This window comes from Pseudorasbora parva, chromosome 9, assembly GCF_024679245.1.
Source record: "Pseudorasbora parva isolate DD20220531a chromosome 9, ASM2467924v1, whole genome shotgun sequence".
Taxonomy (NCBI): domain Eukaryota; kingdom Metazoa; phylum Chordata; class Actinopteri; order Cypriniformes; family Gobionidae; genus Pseudorasbora; species Pseudorasbora parva.
Genome location: NC_090180.1, coordinates 12,970,219 through 12,990,423, shown reverse-complemented (window position 1 = coordinate 12,990,423; position 20,205 = coordinate 12,970,219). Strand labels below are relative to the sequence as shown.

The 20,205-nt window shown below is 37.6% G+C and overlaps 1 protein-coding gene across 1 annotated transcript in view; it reads right to left on the bottom strand.

The window, feature by feature from the left end:
• Nucleotides 1-17,722: 17,722 nt before the first annotated feature.
• The window catches only part of LOC137090176 (netrin-G1), a 105,713-nt gene continuing 103,230 nt past the window's right edge, over nt 17,723-20,205 (bottom strand). Inside the window, exon 7 of the mRNA XM_067453971.1 lies at nt 17,723-18,902. Coding sequence (XP_067310072.1) covers nt 18,652-18,902 — 251 coding nt within the window. The 3' untranslated portion in view covers nt 17,723-18,651. The remainder of the gene's footprint in view (nt 18,903-20,205) is intronic.

The following is a 20,205-nucleotide window of genomic DNA, read 5'->3' as shown; positions in this document are numbered from 1 at the left end:
GTGTGGGTGTGTGCCCTTGTTTATGTTACATTGTGGGGACCAAATGTCCCCATAAGGATAGTAAAACCTGAGATTACCTACATTGTGGGAACCAGCCAGCAATCCCAACTTTTCAAAAGGCTTATAAATAATACAGGATGAGTTTTTTTGAGAAAGTAAAAATGCAGAATGTTTCCCGGATAGAAAATACGGTTTGTACAGTACCTCAACCACTATTCCCTACTTTAATGCACTAATACATTTCACCCAAAGGAGTGAATGAAAACGAGTGAGTGAATTCGGACAGCCTTTGAATGTACACTACACTATATTGTATTGCAATAGATTGAATGAGTGTGCTCAATAATCTCCGCTATGGTTTCGGACACAACTACAAATGGCTACAAATAATTCCCTATTTGAGAGATTAGGGGGGCGATTCCGGATTCATCCATGTTGACTGGAGATCTTAACAGACATACACTTCATATTTAATTATTTGTAGGTTACATTTAATAGAAAATAAAAATATTTGTAATTAGTTTGTAAAAGAAGTCTTAAGTAATGTTTGAGCTGTGTTCACGTTGCATTTGCAACATTTTGACCACCAGTGTGTGGTTTTTAGAGTGCTTTGAAAGGTTATTTTGCAAAGCAATAGGTTTAATTGATTCAGAGTTTCAAAAAGCTGTGTTACTCCCATCATCACATTATTTTGTGTCCTACTCTTCACCAATTAAAATATTTCCTAACAACTCCAAAGCAGCAATCATTTTGTCTCTGAACAACAAAGTACATTCAGGGTTTCCTGAATGAATCAGCATTCTTTTTGTTTTGTTCTGTTTTTTACAATTGGGCTGTAAAAGATTTAATGATACACGCACTATTTTATAAATATTCAAATACACTATAAATATTCACATTTTGTTTTCCACTCTTTATTATCATAGTTTTGAACTTGTAATTCTTTTTATGAATAATTCACACCGTAAAACAATATTGTTGGTTTAACTTAAAAAAGTAAGTAACCTGGTTGGCTTAAATTTTATTAAAATAATAAAATAATTTTGAGTTCATTGAAATTATAAAAATTGAGTTGATACAATGAAGGAAATTGGTTTAATAAACAGAAACTCAAAATATTATTGTATCTGAACCACATAAAAATTTAGATAAATCATAAAAATAGCACTGCGTCATCACAAATAAAACATACACAATTACCCAATAGGCTTACCAAATCTTTTAATAATATCTGAATAAAGTTTGTTGATTCTCAAAAAGGGTCAATGTATAAACTCAATTTTTTTATTTCAATGAACTCGAAATTTTAAGGCAACCGGTAACTTATATTTAAAAAAAATTGTTTTACAGTGTATAGGCAATGGTAAAACGGTTATCAAGACAAATAAATGTATTAGTTTGAATAAAATTAACCAGTTTGAACAGTAAGCATTATTATTATTATTAATTCAGCTGGTGTGTGGTGAGCGTTCTGGCGCAATATGGCTGCCGTCGCATCATCCAGGTGGATGCTGCACATTGGTGGTGGTTGAGGAGATTCCCCCTTATATGTAAAGCGCTTTGGGTGTCTAGAAAAGCGCTATATAAATGGAAAGAATTATTATTATTATTATTAATTCATTAATATTATTTAAACAACTAAAATGGTGAAAACATGAAAAAAAATGTATTAAAGATTTTTCTATCTTATTAAACGCGCAGTATGCAACTTTTGGCCACTAGGGGTCACTCATTCAAAATAATAACAACAGACGTACTTTGATGACGTCGGGAAAGTGCGTGGGCCCATGGGAGTTGTTGTCATTATTGCCACTGTCAACCAGCGAATCTGGCATCTCCAGCAGAAAACATGTTCACTGACAAGGTAATTGTTATATTACATCTCTATTATTGTTAAGTTTAGTTACGGCTTTTCACGTTATGTAATGTCAATTTAATGAAATAGCAGCGAGCTACCGTTAATTAACAAATTTATCAGTAACGTTAGCTAATGTGTGAGACAGAATGTTGTGCGGGCGGTCGCTATGTCAACATACCTATAAGTTGGTAGGCTATGTTGACATATTAACCGCGCATCATAATTTGAGTTACTCAAATTATAAATATGTTGACATGGCATCCGCGATTGTCGAACATTCTGTATATCAACTGTTCAATAAGGAAATACATTTCAATTAAGTTTATCATTACCAACATAAAACATAGTAAATGAGAGAACCAGCACCTGCAATACGTTGTTCATTGGAACACGCGCTGTGTCGCTCCCCACGTTCATCAATCATTCTAATAAACATTTATTTTGGAACTCAGAGATATATGAATAAGTAGATCATTATTAAATCAATATTATATGTAGCTAGTATTAACATATGATAAAAGTGACGGTCACCTTATATTAATTGACAAAGATAATGGCATATTACCTTATGAAGCTAACGTTATGATTATATGATTATGTTAGCTGAATGGTTACTTAAATGACCTGTTTATTAAAACGCAAGCGAGATCAGCATCTCTCAGCAGTCCGAGCTTGTCACGAAGATTTCGCCATCTTTCAAAGGCTTCTCCAAGGTTTACACGTCTCTTGCTTCTTCTACTGTCCCAAAATCTTCTCGGGTCATTTTTTTCACCCGTACGTTTGCGCTTTGATGAGCTGGCAAAACGTACAGACAAAGAGTAGTCATGATCCATTATCATACAGACTTTTTTATACGGGTGTTCCCCTTATACTGTCAGTGTTCCTCTTTGAGTTTGGCAGTTCCGCCGAGTTCAGCAGGAAGCAAAACGCAAACGTGGATATGACGTGAAAGACGGGCGACATAACGGAAATAAAGACACGGTCCGTGTCTTCGAATTAAAATATTAATTTCTCTGGATTTAGAAGTTAATTGGAACTGTCGGGATAATGTAAACACACAACTTTAAAAAATATATAACAGATATAGTGATCTTTTATATTTTTAATGCTGAAACATTACATATTGTGCCTTTAAGTTTGCTATTAAGTTAGTATTCCATTTATTAAGAAAGTGTAAACATAAAACTCCAACTCTTCCTCTATTGCACACTGTCAAGCAGAACTTGACAGGATGTCCCGCCATCAAGAAAGTGTCATTTCACGCCATCTGGTTTTATTGATTCTGTCTTCACGCTTCTTTTTTAACACCCTGATATTTCCTCCAGGCCTCTTCCTCACTCCAAACACAGCTATTTAGACACACCTTTGTTTAAGTTATGTGTATGTTGTAGCTTTTTCCATATGATTCAACCCCTGTTGCACTTGCAGACAGTCCTCCTTGTGCTCTGATACCACTACATGTTTTCAAAAGAGGATAAATGCTTTCATTCCAGACACAGGGATCTGGGGCACAATATATTATTTATAGTCTCTGTTGGTGTGATACATAAATAATTTGTTCCAGAGGGCTAGTGGGGGTGGGATTGGGGGAGGTGATTTGCAATTTAAGTCTGGAGATGCTTCTTATGCCATTGAGCTACTGTTTTAAATACAAACCAGTGCTATGATATGCCATGATAGCATATCAGAGGGTGGTTGCAGTGCACCGTCTAAAGAGATTCTGGGTTGGAGACACTAAAAGACTCTGAATATGCTAAATGGATTTCATAAGCAAGCAAGCATGCTTATGATTGGCTAAGCTGTTTGGCGGCCAATTAGTGATTATTAGTGAAGGTGTTTTTAAATAGCAGGTTTAAGGCTGTCACATGAAGTCTGAGGGCCGCCTCCAAACTGTGTAGAGACACAATGGCACATAGAAACAGCAATAAAATATACAGCCCTTATCCACCTCAGTCACCTCATGAAAGAATAAATATTTAAATTATATTATTATCTAAAACATATCTAAAATGTACATATATTTTTCCATTTAAAGTGCCTGTTATGCTATTTTTAGGGCTCTTAATTTTGTTTTCGAGGTCTCCTACAATAGATTTACATGCTTCAAAGGTTGAACAACACTTCTATATTTTCATTATGTACATTGCACATCACCTCATTTCTCAAAGAGTATGAAAACAGTTAGTTTAAAGATTGAGTCTCGCAAAACCTCTCCTTACCACCAGCCTAGTTTATCAATCAAAAGTTCAATATGGAGTACCGCAAGGCTCAGTACTACGACCGTTGCTTTTCCCCCTGTACATGCTACTCTTGGAAAACATCATTAAGAAGCATGGCGCTAGTTTTCACTTCTACGCTAATGATACTCAGCTCTATAATTTTTCGCTGCCTGCTAAAATATATCAATTCACAAAACTAAAGGAATAATTGATATAAGCAATTGCATGATTAATAATTTCCTTATACTAAATAAGGTAAAAACTGTGTTTTTAATTATCGGACCAAACACTTCCTCACAAAATAACCTAGAATATTCTCTAACACTTGATGACTGTCTTCGTCGCCAGTTAGGAACCTGGGTGTGCTCTTTGATACCAATTATTCATTTGAAAGCCACATTTCTAAAAAACATATTTTTCAATCTTAAAATATATCTAAATTACGACATGCTCTAATGACAAATGCAAATAAGTTTGTTTGTGCATTCATGACTGATAGATTATTGTAATGCTCTACAGGGTGGCTGTAATAATCCACTGTAGGCAAGTCACAGCTGAACCCATGTGCAGTTTATTAAATCTAACATGAACAGATACAAAACAAAGACTTGGCTTGACTAGGCTTGAGCATGAAACTCATTACAGTACACAGCAGCAATACAGGGGAGGAAATCTAGACAAGATATGGAAACATTTTATGGTTAAATAGGTTCTTAAGTTTAGGTGGTGGTATTAAGCGATGTAGAATATGGTCATGCAGAAAAAGGCATTAATATAGGCCTTATAAATACAAAAAAGCAGCCAATATCCATGTAATACGCTAATAAGCAACTAGTTAATAGTGAGAATTAGACCCTAAAGTACTTGCCTAGCCCGGTTCTGTCAACACTGCATAAATATTTTGCTAATAAAAAGCTCTGAAATGTTTTAGCACCTCAGCACTCGAGCGAGCTCTTAACACATCATAGTCCTTCACGTCTATTATGATCTCAAAATTCTGGCTAGTGGATAATACCTAGAATATCAAAATGGACTGCAAACGGTAGATCATTTTCCTATTTATGTCCCTAACTCTGGAACGGTCTTTCTAGTGTTGTTCTGGAGGCAGTCAATGATCTTTAAAATGTTGCAGACATTTTGCATTCACAATCAGCTAAATCACACACTACATTAAATTTATTTGAAAAAAGCACAATAGGGGTGCTTTAACCCTCTGGAATATTTTGTGGCCCTGAAGAAGTTTGACATGCGCGGACATTTGTGTTTTTTCAGTTGCTTTAATGCATATAACTGGCTAAAGTCTGATTACACTGTATCCGGCACAAACAGGGCTACAGTAATATGTCAGCAACATGTACATAAATGTTTGTGATTTTGAGAAAATAATGTTTATGCATAGTTTTTGAAAAAAATTAAATGTTAAATCACCATATAACATACTTTTGTTTTTCAAAAAAAGCTTTATTTTATTTTTTAACTTTTCAAAAAAAAGTTTTCAAAATGTATACTTTAAAACAAAAATCATAAGGCTTTTCAAAACTGGATGTTGTTGCCTTCTTCCAAACCATGTGAAAACCATTTTGATCACTCAATATAGTCAACAATATAGGCATTGTTGACACTTATTGTCAGAATGGCTGTATGGGGGAGGGTGTGGATCATCATGAATAATGCTGTGGTGAGGTTATTATCACAGCTGAGGTGTCAAAAACTCCTCTGCTGAATATCAAGGAGGAATGTGACAGAGGCAACTAAAGAGTGAGGAGACATGATGATTGAATGTATTGTTTGTAGCTTATTCACAAACTTGCTTTTAATTTAAAAGAAGTAATCTTACTATACATTTTCTTTGCATAAAGACATTAAACATACCGTCCAAAAGTTTTAGATCTGTATGTAAAAAAAGAGAGTCTCTTCTGCTCACCAAGGCTGGATTTATTTGATCCAAAATAGTAAAAACATCAATATTTTGAAATATTTTTACAATGAAAAAAAAAAAGTTTTCTATGTGAATTCATGGTAAAGTTGAATTTATTCCTGTGATGTCAAAGCTAAATTTGCAGCATCATACTACTCCTGTCTTCAGTGTCACATGATCCTTCAGATGATTATTTGTTTTATACATATGCCCATTTATTATTATTAATGTTGAAAACAGTTGTGTATTTTTTTCAGGATTCTTTAATAAATCAAATCAAAGATTTAACCCAGATGGTTAACAGTTTCAATAAGGTCACATTTCTTAACATTAGTTAATTTATAACTATTAACTAACATAAATTAACTACAAGCAACATATTTTACAGCACTTGGTAACCTTTGTTAATGAATGGTAGATTCTAGAAACAAATATAATGTAGTAACTTTAAAATCTTGACTTGCACTATACGATATTACTAAACGTTACTATAAGTTGTCACACAATGTGCTATTTGAACAGCATGTATGGATTTTCAGCTAAATTTAATCCGTAATGCATACAATTATGAAACACAAACAAATGTTAAACACAATGTACTGTCTGTATTTTTGTCCTACAAATTTTGCAATATTTTACGTTAAAACGCTACTTTTCCCCATCTGACATTAATAAAAAAAATATTATGTCCTGTGAACACATAAACACCTAAAATCTATCTTCATTATATAGATTTGTATTTGATGTTTGATACCATCCTGCAAAACCACTGCTACAGTGAAAACATGTTTGTGTACTTTTGACTCAAAATAAGAAAAAAATATGTTTTGCTAGAGACAAGCAACAACATCCCTGTGTGACATCTAGTCCTGGTCTCTCCTGTATGCCTTTGCAGTAAGACAGCAGACCTTCAGTTGCTCGATCAATCATTTTCAAATGTGTTTCAGGAGAGCTGAGGCTCATAACTCTGGCGTCGCTTGATGATTTGAATCGAAGTTTGATCTGGGCAGTTTGGCTTTCTGTGTGATTTTGCCCTCAAGTGTATACATATCCGAACAAATATTCATATTCAGTCTTCAGATAACACAAAAGTTAAATTGGAACATAATGCATGTTTTCGTGACACTCACTTCTAAGTGCTTGTGTTAACTGCTGAATATTTGATGACTGAGTGACCTAAGCGCTCTGCATTATGCATTAATGATGCCGTGTCCATCAAACTCTCTTCGTGATGAATCATCGTTAAATACAACCCCAGATGTCTCCTCTCACCAAGTATCCTCCTGAACCAGTGGCATCAATCTCAGTACGGAGCGAAAAAACTGATTTTTTTATTTATCTGTTTTTTACCAATGGTCTCTCTCATTATACTTGCTCAGAAGCGTCATGCCTGTTCAAATTCAGGTGGTTTGTTCCCCCTCTGACTTTGTTTACACTGATAAATAAGCAATGTACTGAACCCTACAATCTTCATTTCTACTCTTCACTACGTCTCCAATCGCCTTCTCTTTATCTTTATTATAATTTTGCAGCAACTGTGGCTCCATCAACATGCTACATATTGAGATAAAGGTTATATGCAAATGCACTCATTATATCTGATAAGGCGGATGTTGATGAAGAATGTAGTCCTGTCCTCATTTTAAGACCGTAGCTTTCTGAATTCTTTCATCCTTTTGGTTTCTAACCATATGGTTATTTTAGTTCAGGAGCGTTGTTATATGCAATAGTGCTTAACTGCAGTGAAAATTGGATTACTTGTTCATTGTGCTCACTAACTAACACGATCATTGCATATAACCTTCCATTCTGGGCTGTTGCATAATGTCTGTGGTGTATGGTCACATGCCATTTGCAGCTTCTGATGTTTTTGCAGAAAGCCTTAAATAAAAACCCAGAATTAATATGTTCCACATTTGATAAGATTAAGAATGCAACGCCTTCAAAAAGCATGGGAACATTGAAACTAGTTAACCATCTAAACTGTATTCCAATTGGTAATCTAAATTGGTATTCAGTCAGTAAATGATGAGGATATGAAGATGTTTAATGCAGTAACCAGGCATCACTATATCTGTCATTAATCCGGTATGTAATATCGTTGCTGGTCTTTATAGTATTTGCAAGTTTTGCAGAAAATAAAGAATTATGCTGATATTGTCCAAAACCCCACATTGCCTCAAGCGTTTTCCAGCTGTATCTTTGTCTAGTAATCTTGCTTTTTTCTTAGCCCCATTGAAAAAATATGTGTGTTTAAGCATAAATCTGCAGACATTATAGTAGTGAGATGTACTTGATTTAAACAAAGAAAAAAATTATAATTCAGAATAATTCAGTCTTCAGTGTCACACAATCCTCCAGAAATCATTCTAATATGCTGATTTGAAGACACATTTCTTATTATTGTCAATGTTTAAAACAGTTGTTCATCTGCTTAATATCTATGGAAACCACAATCATTTTTCCGCCTGGATACTTTGGTTAATAGAAAGTTTCAAAGAACAGCATTGAACATGTTCTATTTAAAGGTGCAACATGTAGTATTTTTTGCAGTAAAATATCCAAAAACCACTAGGCCAGTGTTATAAATTTTGTTCAGTTGAGTTTTTAACCAAGGAGCCGGGACGTTTCAGCATAGTGTCTGAGGGAGTCGCCTGTCAATTGTGTCATATCTGCGTAACACTCGGTTTCTGGTTTTATTTAGCCGAAGCGCTTTACTCTTAGCAGTGTGAACAAGTGTCACAGCAGCCGCCGAGCGAACGCACAGAGTAACGCCATAACATCATTTTAAACACACTTAAATGTACCTAACAAACAGAACTGTGTTAATCTGCATTGAAATAGCACCGGGAACTGTGTCCCGTCATAAGAAAAGTCCTGCTGCTCAAACATTGTTCTTCTCCTTAACAACTGCTCCAGCGGCCTTGCTCAGGTCCACAACACTCGGTCATGCTCTGCTTCATACTACAGTAACGTTAATAACCGCATCCATCAACATGATTTCTGCCAGAGTCCTATCCCGATTCTTTTCCACTGGCTGTGAGGTGAAGACCACATGTCCCAAGATGCTGTGGTCAAACTTGGCGTCATCAAACTACGCCTTTGTTAGGAATAGGTGCCCTCAAGCAGATGGAAAAATTATATAGTGCTGCTTAAATTCATCCTTGTTGAACAACAAGAATCTTAAAATTAAAAAAAAAAAAAATCTGACTGACCCCAAACTTTTCAATTGATTAATTTGTAATGTGGAATGCCATTCCAGATAATTCAGATTCCAGCTTTAACATCTAGTTGTTAACGTTGTTATCCATTATTAGTACATCATTCCTCTTCCCCTATCTGAACCTGTTTGGCCCTTTATGCACTTCACTTAAGCACTGTGGTGAACCAGAAAAAACTGCCTTCACAACAACAGCTGCAATCTGATTACGTTCCCTTATTACAGAAGAGAAGGTGCCAACATCTGAAATATACAGTGCAAGAGACATGAAAAAAGATCTCAGACGCTTACTAATGGCTTTGACCCTGGCTAGAGTGCTTATAAAATCCTGAAACCGTCTCCTAAATGGAAAATGTATAACGGTGTCACATCTCCCTCACCTCAAATACAACTACAACATTTGGAGTTAATCCTTTTAGATTTACACTTTATTGATTTACCAGGATGGGAAGTAATCAGATTAAACAAAACCTAACCAGATTAAACTGAAATTAAATAAATGTGTGCATTGTTATGGCTGCTATTTAAAGAATCATAACCACAATCTTCTCATTTTCTGAATCAATTTTTAGTAAGACAGGAAGTTGTAGTTGCTTACCAGACATTGCCTATACCTCATATATTTTTCTATATAGACCTATTAACTGACAGGCCACAAATGAGTAGACTGTTGATTAAATCAATTCATCTGTTTTGATATTTTAAAGGTTCTTAAAGTCTTTCCGAATAAAACCAAGAGGCTGGAGGTGTATCATGCGGGCAGAGCTAAAGAGTCACCTACGTGCCAACAATACTCAGACATTTGAAGCAGTTTTACTCACAGCCTGCGGTTCCAATGCATCACCATGAACCTTTAAGGTTGGGACTGCTATCCAGAGTTGAATTGGGCCTTGTTTATAAAACAATCGTCGGCCAAATGCTGGGAACAAACAAAAACACTTGCTCAACATTGATGCTCCAGAAAAACAAACTCCATCCACTGTCCCCTTAACGCTGGGTTCTTTGAGAATCTGAGCAGTGTTGTCTTACTCTGACAACCAAAAAGATACTTATGTGGTGACATTGTTGATTTCGTGAAGTCGTGTCCTGTGCAGCACAGCCGACGACTTCCCTAAAGCTTGCCAAAGCACATTGATGGGTGTGCTTTTGCTCTCTCGCTCTGGTCGACGTGTGTATGTTTCTATCCAGGAGAAGTGCCCGTACAAGGAAATTCTGCCCTTGTTGATGTCACATAGGCCCCTCTCACACTCTTGTGCAAAACTGGAAGGATTCTTTTTGCCACAGAAATAGCTACTCCATCAAACGTCCAACTTATTGTTATTATTTTTAAATTGGCTTTTGATGGAAATCAAAGTCTTTGACCGTGTAAAAAATCTCACCTACAAAAGGATTACATGCATTCAATATCAAGAAACACATACAAATTTTGATAATGTACATTGCTCCTCACCTCCCTTGTCAAAGAGACTGAAAACGGTTAATTTGAAGATTCAGTCTCTCAAAACCCCTCATTACCGACAGCTCTGCTCTGCTCTGATTGGTCAGTTGGCCCAGTCTGTTGTAATCGGTCTACCGCTTACAGTGCGTGTTAGAAACTAAACGCCTATTACCATATCTGAATTTCAGCTCTGGAGGCTTCCTCAGCGCTTTGTATACAGGGATAAGAACAGTAACGATCAATTCCAGTTCGAGTCCTCGTCCTTTTGAAGTGCATGTGAAGTTTTTTTACAGCACTGAAAACAGTGCTGTGCCACCACCAGTGTCTTTTCAACATGTTGACAACACAATCCAAACTCTTCCAGGCCTCAGCTACCACTACAGTGTTTGAGGGTAGGCAAAAGTAGATGTGGTTCACAAGCAGCCAATGGACTAGCTGGCATTATTCAGATTTTTAACATTGTAATGTAGGTATGCTCTTTCTTTTAGGAGACAGTAACTTTTATTTGTCATACACTTTGATCTTTTAACTTCTCAGACAAACAGCTATATTACACACTGCATGAAAGTTAATATGCAAACAAGCATAATAGGGGCACTTCAATTATGTATTGTATGATGCTGACTATGGCAGAATCCAATAAATGCACTGACTATGTATCTCCCACCCTTGAGTCCTTGAAGAGAATTGAAAGGCATGACACTCACTGGGCCAGACAACTGAAGCGAAGCTCCCTGTGGTTAATATCCAGCATGGGAGCGCCGTGTCTTTTGTATGTCTTCTCCTGTGTAATCATGCTAGCGTATCACTCCCATTAAACATTCAACACTGATCTCTTCATAAAACAACACATTTTATCACGAATGTGGAGTCCGCATTATTCTTAGTGCATATAAAGGGGGAAAAGGGGTACGTGTTTCTGTTAAATTTTTTTTTTTAAATGTACCATCATTTAGAAGTTTATTCATTAAGATTACGTTTTTTCAAATGTGCGTCCTCCTCAAGTCGTCCTTGCGATGGGGGGTTCAGGTTAAATAACTAATTCTTGCAATGTTTCATCTTCTGACTCGCTCTCAGATTGATATGGTAAAATTGACGCCATCGTTTCTGTCTTTACAGTGTACAATTGTTGTACACTTTAGGAAGCCTCCGGAGCTGAAGTACAGTTATGGTAATGAGCCTTTCATTTCCAAAAAGTGCTGTAAGCGGCAGACCAATCACAACAGACTGGACCATTTGGCCAATCAGCACAGAATAGGCTTGCAAACTCCATTGTAAAAAAAACTTTTGCTTCCATTGAGGAACAAATTGATTATATTATTTGTCTAGCTTTATTACTATTTATTTAGCCTGGATGCCAGCCGAACTCAGCCCCGCCCACAACATTTGAGCTCGGGCAGCTCGGTCTGGACTTGATCCATAGAGGAGTAATTATGCCCGAACAGAAACAGTTTGGACCAATGAAATTGTCAGGGCGGGCTTTAGACGATGACGGACAGATGTTAAACAGTAATGTAATCATGCACACCATCAAAGACGCTTGGATTTATCGTTAATTTACTGGTACCGGTTTGTTCAAATCCTAAACGGAGAACTTGTTTGTATCTGCATTCACGTTCACTATTTCTCTCTGAAATGATGATCATGTTGGTAAGTACTCCGTTTATCCTTACACAGGAGGGGTTCCTCTGGAAAAATGATGGCGTTTGTACTAAAATTCGCATTCCTAGGTCTATATATCACATAATTGATGTTGCGACATAGAAAACAACCCGCGGAAAAAAACGCAGATTTCCTAACACAGTGCAGTTGAGTTCTGGTGACATTTGACAACTAACATTATGCGTCGCTTCGTTGCTCTGATTGGTTGTAGGTCTATCCAGTTGATGTCTTTCCTGGTTCGGTTGAAACACGCCCCAATGGAGAAGTATCAGACTCATATTCTGACTAGAATTGAGTATGACCACGTCAGGCTAACTATTATTATTATTACATTACAAAACAGAAGCTTTTTTATTAGTGATCTCAGACTTTTGGACCCCACTATATATGACATAAGGGAGAAAAAAGTGAACTACATCTTTTATGTACTGGTTTTTACTCCAAAAAGTGTAAATGATCATTCACAAAGTGTCACACCCTGCTTTGAATAAGGCATAGCAGTCTTGTTCCTCAGAGATGGATGTAGCCATTACTTCCAGGAAAGCATCATTTTTGGAAAACAGGCCACATCCTGGAGAGAAAAAGCATAAGGTTTTACGGCAATGTTATGTTATCTGCTCTGAGTCTCCTGTACTTTGAAAAATATTGCGCTTCAATAATCATCCATCAAATGTCCATGAGCTATGCACACATTCTCGATACACTATAACCTTTAAAAGTTTAAAAATGGCCCAGAAAGTTGGAGGAGAAGCAGGAAGGCATAAAAATATGTTTTACAGCCCTGCTAATGTACCACATGTTCTCTCTCATCTCAGGTGTGGGACATCTTGGCCTAGTAACATTGTCACAGTCTCAAGTGGGCAGCTCCTCATGCTGTTCTGCCGCTTTGAAAAATGGGACCCTGAGAACGCGTCATTAGTTTTGTAAGCCATTGATGATCCCAGAGTGATGTAGTAAAGAGTATACTGAAAGAGATCTCACTCACAGTCTCTGAGGCTTTTTGTGTAGTTTTGAAAAAGCACTGTAAATGATTTGTCTGGAGTTTGTGTGTATATACTCATGCCACTGTTGTTTCCAACAGGTGACAAATAATAGCCTCCGGATTTATTCACAGCTTGAGGGAAAGTCAAAGAATTGTTGCACCTTTTTAGTATGCAGAGCTTTCGAAATGCACAATCAGGGACGCATTTGTGTAATAATAGCTGCTAAAATGTATAACAATAGTCTTGGTTGAAAAAGAAGCTGTTTTCTAAAGAGCATCCAGTCATCATTGTAAAGTTTGAGGAATGAGGAAAAGCATGGGCCCTCATTGACCCCTGATGTCCATCAAAAATAGAGGTGGTAGTTTGCTAGAGGGAGTTTGCATTCAGTCTCATTACAGACTCATTAGCATTCTGAATGCATTTGCATTCAAACCTAATGAGATGCAGTACAGCTTGTTTTTGGTGGGGTGCAATGTTTATGCTCATTTATCTGTCCAATCTTAAATTTCCATCTTGGAAGCGCAAAGTGCTTCTAATTATTTGACCGCATCTATTTAGCTGAACGAAATGAGTCGAACAAAAATGGCCAACCTGGACCCAATCATCAATGGAATTTAGAAAAGAGTAAATGGACATGGCAGTTATTTCTCAAAAATAAAATGACATCTTCATTCATACTTGTCTTTTGGGAAAAAAGTTATTAAGATCAAGGGCGATATAGGATTTGATTTGATTGAAATGAAGAGGCCTAATCTCACTAATGTAATCTATCCAGCCTCAGACCCGCTTTCACCATGTGTCACAGGCACAGAATGACTTCATTTCCATTTAAGTGCCCAGCGTGGACTTGAAAATGATTGCCGTATCACGACTGCGTGTTATGCCTCGCAGTGAGTGACATTCTCCAAACCATATTTCGTCAACACACCTCTCTTACTCATTCGTTTGTGATTTACATTTGATTTCAGTCTCTGCTGGAAAACTTTTATTGCTGTGCCCTTAAATCCTGCCCTGTGACTACTATATTTATGAATAGATTTCAGTTGGAACTTTGTCAGAAAATGTGCTTTGACTGAGAGTACCAGCTACTGAGTAATAGTGCCGTTTACATTTGTACATTTGTCAGACAATTTTCCAAAGGCACTTACATTGTAATTATTTTTTTTCCCATTGAATGTTAAGTTTTTACCACTTACAATTTGAGCTACAAGAATATTAACCAGCAATTAATCAATCAAAGGTGATTGACAATTAGCATACAGTTTGGATTGGCGGTACGGTTCTGTTCTGGGCAGTGGCGTAGCACCAAATTTTTGGCCCTGGGTACAAACCATCTTACTGGGCCCCCATACCAAATACCATAGTGATACCAAAGGGTGGGGTATTGTATTTTTTATCATAAAAAACACTTTAAATGTAAACAAAATAAGCCATACTCTGATTAATGTTCTGATCAACTACAGTTAGACCTTGTAATTCGCTTGTAATTGGTGTACCGTATTTGTTCTTTCTACTCTCTGTTAATTTGCCTTTAATATTGTTTTAATGTTATTAGTTGACCCCGAATAGTCCAAGATTCGATATGCGGACCCGGATTCAACCACTGATCGATCTCAAATTTGAATCTTCGCAGGTGTTAAGATTTTTGAATAGTTCTTGATTAACTAATAGTAAACTGCCACATTTAACTACGCACGATTACAAACTCATTTATTGATTAGAGTTTCTTGTTAGTTAATAGTAGTTACTAGAGTGTTAATACTTCATTATTACACGGCTCTGTGAATACTTGATTCTGATTGGTCAATCGCGCATTCCAGCGTTACGTTATTTCCAGAGAACACCCGCTCATATGGGTACTACGAGTTATCTTGACCGGTACTACTTCTATGCTTAACGCTGACGCCATCTTGTGGCTTAAACAGCCATGGCTACAATGGAAGACTTCAAGGCAGGTTTCCTTTATAACGTTTTTAATATAGATCTTTTTCTTACACAAACGCATCGATTCGAATCAGAAGGCTCTATTAACCCATCGGAGTCGTGTGGAACACGTTATTTGACAGACAGCTGCATTTTTTTATGGACTTCTAACACAACTACAACAACTGCTTGGATTAACGTTAGCCTGGACTTTTTAAATATAACTCCGATTGTATTTGTCTGAAAGAAGAATGTCATATACACCTACGATAACTTGAGGGTGAGTAAATCATAGGCTTGGTTTCATTTTTGGGTGAACTTACCCTTTCAGCATTCATTTTCAACATTTAGCAAGGGCATATGGCAAATCTTCAGCAATAGATAAAGGCTTAAAGCAGGTTGGAACTGTTTTCCTTCGCGGAAGCTTTGCGTAATAGCTAATAAAATATTTAATCTCGAGATAATATTTTGTCTAATAATTATTTATTTGAGACTAGTAGCCGTGTAATAAGCGGGATAATGTACACCCAGCCGGTTTTTATCGCAGAATAAACCCCTTCAGAGTGATGCAAGACCCCTCCGCTTCGCGTCGGGGTCCTGATCACTCTGTCGGGGTTTATTCCGCGATAACAACCGGCTGGGTGTACATTATCCCTTACTTACTCACTTGTTCCTGTGTAGTTATTCATTAATGATGGATCAGTATTCTTAAGTGTTACCAGGTCAAAATAAAAGCATTTATTTGAAATATAAACCTGTTGAAACGTTAAAAATGTATCTTACTGTCACCTTTGATCATCAATTTAATGCATATTGAATAAAAGCTGAATAATAAAAATATATCCATTTCAATAATGTGGCTATTTTATTTACCATTATATTTATAAGCATTATATTAAATCTGTAATGTTTGACTTTGATAAGTCGCCATCTAATAAGCAGGATAATGATACCAACCGGTCGTTCCTGATCCCCCTGTTGGGCTTTATTCTGTGATTAATGACTGGCTGTTCATTGTCCCTTAAAGGGGGGGTGAAATGCTGTTTCATGCATACTGAGCTTTTTACACCTTTAAAGACTTGGATTCCCATCCTAAACATAGACAAAGTTTCAAAAACTAATGTTGGACGTTTGATGGAGTATTTCTGTGTTAAAAATACTCCTTCCGGTTTCTCACAAGTTTCGGCGAGTTTTTTTCGAGTATGGGTCTAATTGACGTTAAATAGAGCGGAAGGTCCTTGTCTGGGCTGTACGGGCTCTTCTCCCGGAAGGGTGCGCGCGCGCGTAACTAGAGGGAGAGAGAGGAAATGCACGCTGTAAACAGTCTCTCAGGTGCAGATCCAGTCCTCCGTGAACACTTATGTCGCGCCCCGGGAAGGCAGCGCTGCATTTGAACCGATTTGAACGCAGAAATGACGGGAAGCTTCAAGGCATCGCTTCAGTCGCGTCGCAAAGTGGATTTCCACGGTCACTGCTGTCACAGGACTTCACCAAATCATACCAAAGAAGTGTGTTTTTGACAGAGCGGTCCTGCTTTGGAAGATGCCGGTGAGTAAATCAACTTCAAATGTCTCTGCTATTGGCTACCGTCGCATGAGTAAACATCAGTAAACGATACGATCGCGTGCTTCGTCATTCAAATGCGCTAACGGTTACTCCATTGTTGTTCTGTATAACGTTACACTAGTCTGACGTGCAAAACCGTTCTGCTTGCTACTTCTAAGGTCTAGTCGCATACAATAGTCCATAAACCGAATCATGTCCTGTGGAGATGCCATTAAATACTGTAACTTACATACCACAGAGACGGACGTCCTGATGTTGCCGTTTCTCCTGTTCAATTTATTTCTCCCTCAGATTTGATTGTGGATCATTATCTGTATTAGCTGAGATAGATGGGTTTCTCCACGCTTGAGGACGTCATCGCTTTGCGCGCTTGTCATTCTTTAGCTCCGCCCACACGATACGCCTCCAGGCGCTCGGTTTTTTCCGGAAAGACTCGGTACAGCCCATATTTCTTTTATAAATATGATAAAACTAAAGACTTTTCGGAGATATGAAGGATGCAATACTACTCTATAGGTACTCAAGATTGACATGAGATTGACTGAAACTGAGTGTTTCACCCCCCCTTTAAGAAAATTGAATTATACGGTATGTTGGCTAATTGCTTGGTGTGAACAGAATCAGTCTATGAGACCCATGATGTTTACATCCGATTTCAGAAAACTGGCATAATAAGGGTAAATAATGGAGGGTAAGTGATACTTCGGCAGGTGAATCTACAGATACATTCTACAGATTCAAAGCGGATGCATTTGTAACATTACTCGTTTCTTCACAATCGTCATATGTTTGGGAGAGTGCTAACCCTTAAATACTCCATACGCCTACAATTTGTGGGATCTCTAAAGCAGCTGCTAAGAGCTTTTAAAACACACCTGAGCTGCTGAAAACACACCACTGCTTTCTTGAAGAATCTCTTTCACAAAATGGCCACGAACAGTTATTTTTCATCTTTAATTCACAAACATAGTTGGCTTCAAGCAACAAAAGATTCCTCACCAAAGCCCTTTGGTGAAACCTTTCGTACAGTTCGATCGGTGAGAATGTAAACGCATGTTGTAAGCAAAACGATTAGCAACTGAACAGGGATATGCAACTCCATCAGGGCAATAATAAAAAGACCCACCCAAATTTTACAGGTTGTCGCAGCAATGCAAAAAGTCACATCGATGGACAAGGTCTTTCTCATTGTCATGAAAATACCCCAGTACAAAATTTCAACAGTTGTCTCTCATGTTACTTTATATTTGAGCATTTCTGAGAAACGGGATCTTTTTTTTGTGTGTGTGTGTGACATACATCAGGGGTCTTTTACATGACTTCACAGAGTTACAGGAAGAAGAGAAAGGGTCAGGAAAAGGTAAAGTGTGAGAAGTTTGACAACCAGCCGTGGTAGTGTGTGCGTAAATTTAAATGACAGTCTACGAGTTCATATTGATTCATCTTCACATCAATGATGTCTCCAAACAAATCGTATTGCAGTGTTTCTGCGCTCTGAGGTTTGAGATGGAGTCTTAAACTGACGGATGGCTTCAGAGCGATGTAACAGTGTATTGATTTGATTTCATCCTTACATTTTCAACAAAGAAAAAGACAGTCATTAGTGTCAGCATTTTATGTTGTTGTTCTTGTTTTTTCTCTCTCTCGCAGATTCTCAATTTTCTTTTCCTTCAGTTTATCCATCATCCCTGGCAAACTTTAATTGATATAATACTGGGTAGAAAACCTTATGGTTTCCTAAAAATAAGTTTAGTTTTTTCTTCCGCATCAAGGGAGCATTTCTTTTCAGCCGTCGTGTGTCCTCTAACAGAAATTCCGGATTAGAGCCCCCGTTGAGAATGTCTTTGGGGCGAAAGCGTTCCCCTCAGAGTGATGTAAGGCCCCGGGTGGCCAGCAGGGAGGGGATGAGAGATAGAAGAGCCAGCGGGAGAGTCTGGGCCGCGGGTGGGGGGCGGAGGGACGGCTGACTGGATTGCAGCTCCTCACAAGAGTCACCCTGGCATTGGGCCTTCTCACACAGTATGCCGCTGAAACCTGCCGGACACTGGCAGCGCTGGTGGTGGTGACACACACCGCCGTTCTGACAGCGCAGGAGAACGTTGTCACACACTCGAGCTGTGGGGAGCAGAGAAAAAGAGGTGAACACACATTGCTTTGCTCCCCCCACCAGGAAACACTTTCCAGGAAAAAAAAAAAATTGCATCCATCAAGATGATCATCAGGTTGCTGTGTGTGTGATTGTTTATGAAGGGCGCTGGCGAGAGGCTCAGCGGTTACTTTTAAGGACACCACAGGGGATGGTAGTCCCACTGTAATATTGCAGAAGTGATATGATTAATCATAGAGTGGGAGGTGGGATTTGGGGCAGGAAATATATCGTTGTGTGACACATTTTACAGTGTGTGACCAAAATTGCAAACACCACTGCTGACTTTTGGACTTTTAAGCTACCGGGGAAAGTAGAAATGCTGCACTGCTGGTAACTCCAATTGATCAGTCCTTTTAGCATATGAAGCTTGTAATAAATACAATCAACACCTATTGTTTAGGATCCATAAATGGAATCCATGATGTGATCATTTCCCCCTCCAACATTCAAGCTCAAACTCAAGACAAATGGGGAATTGGTGTGGAATTAAATATATGCCATAATGCCAATCCAGCCCGAATTGCTCTTATCTTCCTTCCCTTGACCTGTAAACAACCTCTTTAGTAGAAAAATATTTGATTGCTATTCCATTGTACTAGCTTCCATTATCAAGGAAAATATTTGCTTTGGGAGGAGAGACAGGACTATTTGCTCAGAAACGGAGAGTAATCACATGCTGCTTTCATTCAGATGAATTTCATCTGGGGTCTCTGAGAAGCAGGGACAGAATTGAAAGGAAAAAAAAGACTCATCCATGAGCAGTAACCATGCTGAAACCCATTTAAAGCAGCCCAGACTTATCTACACTGTAAAATCGAATTAGTTAGGCTTACTTGCAAATCGATTGCTTTAAAAAACAAAGTAAAGTGAAATAGGAATAGTATGACATGCTTAGTATAGTTCACTTACATGCGACTTCTAGTAACTCAAATGTTGATTTGGTAAAGCTACTGTTGTTGTTACCACTGTTATGTTTTGCATGCTGTTGTTGAAGTCTGTGTGTGACAAGCATGGTCAATTGCAAGATATTGCCACGAATATAGATTATATCAACACAATTAAAATCTTCACAAGAGGTTTATGACATAAGTGTTAGCAATACAATTTTAAAAGTAATTATTTGAAATGAAAAATAGACTAGTTAATGATTTAGTCAGAAGTTTGGTCACCTTTTAAAAGGAACCTATTTATTTCTTCTCTACCTTTGAAATTAAATAACTGATTTATTGTTGCTTCACTGAGAATTACAATAATATAAATGAAGTTTCA